This window comes from Miscanthus floridulus, chromosome 1 (assembly GCF_019320115.1).
Source record: "Miscanthus floridulus cultivar M001 chromosome 1, ASM1932011v1, whole genome shotgun sequence".
NCBI lineage: Eukaryota > Viridiplantae > Streptophyta > Magnoliopsida > Poales > Poaceae > Miscanthus > Miscanthus floridulus.
The window spans coordinates 75,612,240-75,616,369 of NC_089580.1; the positions used below are offsets into that span (position 1 = coordinate 75,612,240).

At 52.9% G+C, this 4,130-nt stretch overlaps 1 protein-coding gene across 1 annotated transcript; it reads right to left on the reverse strand.

Annotated features, from left to right (window-relative positions):
- Positions 1-708: 708 nt before the first annotated feature.
- LOC136458875 (uncharacterized) lies at positions 709-1,218 on the reverse strand. Its single transcript, XM_066458787.1, has one exon. It carries the CDS (start codon positions 1,216-1,218, stop codon positions 709-711), a length of 510 nt encoding a protein of 169 aa, XP_066314884.1.
- Between the last annotated feature and the right edge of the window lie 2,912 nt (positions 1,219-4,130).

The following is a 4,130-nucleotide window of genomic DNA, read 5'->3' on the forward strand; positions in this document are numbered from 1 at the left end:
AACTCTAAGCACTCTTCCTCCCTGCCTCTCCTTCTCGCCTGATTTCTATGCTGTTCGTCTGATTCCTTTACCCAATTTGCTTCTATTCCTGCCTACTGCTGACAATCATCAGCAGCTCCGGAATCGTGGTCGCGGCCTCCCTGAAACATCGAGTCGTTCCGCTCTTTCCAAATTATCCATGAGGTTAGCGCGAAGAGGGAATCCATGCCCTTCCTTTGGTTCCCCTGCCAGCTTCGCCTTAGTCGCTTCCACCTAGAACCGAGTTGGCCGTGGGTGGTAGCGGGCGGCCAAGTGTCTGGCATATGTGAAACCATACTTCCCTTGCGAATGGGCAGGTGCACAGGATGTGATCAATCGTTTCTGGTGCCTGGTCGCAGAGGTAGCACTCTTCCCTGGCGTCGAGCCCGTGCCTTGCACGGCGGTCATTCGTCCAGTGTCGCCTTCAGAACGATAGCCAAAGGAAGATCTTTACCTTAACGGCGCCCATGTCTTCCAGATCAGGGCGTGTCCACGGGAAGGAATTGATCCGGTGTGTTACGTGTGTAGCATCTTGTATGCGGACTTGGCGCTAAAGTTGCCATCGGGGGTCCAGCGCCACACCGTCCTATCTTCCTGCTCCCGCAATGTCACTTCTGCCGTGGCTTCCCAAAGGTCTAGGAATTCTGCGATGGCTGCCGTGGACATGCTGCCCGAGATGCCCCGCGTCCACTACATGTTGGCGAGCCCCTGGCGCACCGTCATCCTTGATCTAATCCTCCTAGAGACCAGCTGCACTAGGTTGGGAGCAATGTCTGACGGCGCTGTTTGATGGAGCCAACGATCGTCCCAGAACAGCGAGTTGGCGCCGTCCCCAAGCTCCGTGTACGTAGACGTTCGGAAGAACGCCTGGACCTCCTTGTCCACGTTGATTGGCAGCTCACTCCAGGCGCGCGCGCTGTCGGTTTTCTGAAGCCACAACCACCTAGTTTGGAGCGCGTACCCCGCGAGCTTGAGGTCTGTGATCCCGAGCCCTCCCATTTCGGTCGGTCTGCAGGCTGTCTTCCATGCCACCATGCATTTACCGCGCACCGAGGCGTCCTTGCTGACCCACAAAAACTTCCTGCAAATTGTGTCGATCTCCTTTATCGCCCACGGCGGTAGACTGTCTGCCATCATGGAGTAGATCGGCACAGCCCGGAGCACTGATTTGATCCACACCAATCTGCCGCTCCTTGCCATTAGCGAACCGTGGGAGGGTGGTAGCTTACGCGCGACGGCTTCGACGACTGAGTGCACGTGCGCTTTGGCGATCTTCTTGGTGCTCTACGGGAGTCCCAGGTATCTGATTGGGAATTCCTGGACTTGGCACCCCAGAATAGCCACGATTTCCTCTAGTGCTTCCTCGCCGCCGAAGATAGGAGTGATGGAGCACTTGGACAGGTTTGTCTTTAAGCCTGAAGCCTCACCGAACACTCTGAGAATCTCCTTGACCGCCGACGCCTCCTGAACCGAAGGCCTGATGAACAGATGACGTCGTCTGCATAAAGGCTGCACTGGAATTTAATCTCCTGGAGCTGAATTGGGCGCAAGACGCCATCTCTGGTGGCCTTGGCGAACATCTGGTGTAGAATGTCCATTGCAATGATGAGCAGCATCGGAGATAAGGAGTCCCCCTGGGTGCACCCCTCTAAAGTGTTTGATTGGTGGCCCTTGGTGCCCGTTGAGGATGATCCTGGATGTCGCCGTGGAGAGTAATGCAGAAATCCAACGGCACCATGCCTGGCCGAACCCCCTTGCCCGCAGCAACTCCAACAGGAAGGGCCAAGAAAGGGTGTCAAAACCTTTAGAGATGTCTAACTTCAGCAGCAGCATGGGCACCCTTTTCTTCCTGATGAGAATTGAGGCACGCTGAATGTACTTGAAGTTGTCCTGAATAGTTCTGTCGCGGATGAAGGCGTTCTGGTTCTTGTCGATCAGCTTGTCGAGCTTGGGAGCTAGCCTCAGCGCTAGGATCTTGGAGATCAACTTCGCGAAGCTGTGGATCATGGTTATAGGTCGGAAATCAGCTGGACTCGACGCTCCCACCTTCTTGGGCAATAGGACGATCAGCGCGTTGTTGAGCTTCTCCAGCCCTCTGTAGTCCCCGTGCGTGAACGCCTGGATCACGGCCATGACATCTTGCCGGATGATGTTCCAGAATGTTCGATAGAAGGCCCCCGTGAAACCGTCCGGGCCAGGCGCCCTATCAAGCGGCAACTCCTTGATGGCATTCCAATCTTCGTCCGCCTGAATGTCGACATCCGGCTCGGCAAGAGGCATTGGTTGGATCCCTAGCGAGGGAAAGTTGATGATTGTACGACTGCTCATCGCTGTCCCGAACACCCCATAGAAGTGGTCGTATAGGCTTCGCTCCATCCCTTCATGATCAGCGACGACGTGGCCAGCGACTGACAGTGAAGGGATGAAATTGCGTCGCTTCCTGCCTCTCGCAATCAGGTGAAAATAAGCTGTGTTGGCGTCCCCCTCTGCCAAATGCCACACCCGTGTACGTTGCCTGGCCATTGTTCTCTCCAGGGATGATAGGCCCAGGCACCGCACCTTCATCCGTTTCCTAAGCGAGGCTTCCGCGTCGGACAGTGGTCGCACGCAAGGTTTTTTTTATCGGCCGAAATTCACTGAAGTTTTCGAAATTTCCTTTCTATCCACAGGGTCCGATAAAATTTGACATCGGCCAAATTTTTCCCTTCTTTTCTGCTTCCACACAGACAACTCAAATTCAGCCATGCGACAATCCCACACTATAATGTTTTATTCTTGTTTTTATCTATGAACAAGTGATGTTTAATAGCTTAGGAATAGTTTCAAGTCAAATTCTACGGAATTTTTTCAAAACAATTTGAATTTTTTTTGAATTTGGTCCGATATTTCCGATATATCTTGCTTATCCTATTTATCCGTGACCTCCGATAAATTTTTATTTTCGATAATGAAAACCTTGGTCGCACGTCTTGCGCCATGTCGAGGCGGTGGATGAGCTCGCGTGCCATGAGGAGCTGGTCTTTGATCCCTCCAATCTTAGTCGCAGCCCATCGCTGCAGTTCCTTGACCAGCCCGTGTAGCAAGTCATCGAGCCAGAGAATCAGGCCACGGGAGGCAGCTTGACCGCGCCAGGCCTCCGTGATGACCTGCTCGTAGTCTGGGAACTTGGGCCAGAAGATCTCGAAGTGGAACCTAGATTTTGACATGCTCCCCAGGTTGGAGTGTAGGAGCAGTGGGCAGTGATCCGATGCATCAGAGCCCAAGCAACGCAGGTGGGGAATTGGGGAAAAGCACGTCCCATTCGATGGTACCAACACTCGATCTAGCCTGACCAAAGTGGGGTTCTCCCATTCTTGCTCCAAGTGAAGCACCGTCCATGCAGGTTCAAGTCTTGCAGCTCCAGTTCCTCCACCGTGCGCCGGAAGCGGGACAGGTTGGCTCTATTGATTCTTGCATTGTTCTTGTCCGCCTCATTTAGGATCAAATTGAAGTCTCCACAAACGGCCCATGGTCCTGAACAACTGTCCCTGATAGCTTCGAGCTCTTCCAAGAATAGCACCTTGTCTCTGTCTTCCTGTGGCCCGTATAGAGAGGATAGGCACCAGGAGGAGTCGAGCTCACCCGCCTGTGCCTGCGATCGCACCCTAACAGTGACGGAATAGCAACCTAGAAGCACGTCTGAAAGGGTTACATCAGATTGCCGTGCGGCCACTAGTATGCCCCCCGCCCTCGTTTTTTTAACGCGATGGCAGGAGCTCAATCTTTCAATTAAGATGAGGAAAAGAAAGTTTATGTACAAACAAAGGCACTTGAGGTTAGGGATTCAAACCCCCATAGGCATGCAAATTAGGGAAACGCACGGCCCAAAATGGGTGGGGGCAACAGCTACCCATAAGCGAGTGCTCTCTTCCATTGTTCTATGTCTTCTTTTATCCTTGCGGTCACTTGCGGCACCGTTTATATCTTGTTTTCGAAGATTCTCCTATTTCTCTTTTTTCAAATATTCCAAAAGGTGTAGATAACTACCCCGTTAAGCCGCCTACGCTCGGATCTTGGCACTTTCGTTGCCACCTCTTTCCACCATGATGTGATATCGGTGGGGTCCACCTAGG

What these genes read in the sequence shown, in the direction of transcription:
- LOC136458875 (XM_066458787.1), bottom strand. Translation starts at nt 1,218, where the DNA reads ATGGCAAGGAGCGGCAGATTGGTGTGGATCAAATCAGTGCTCCGGGCT.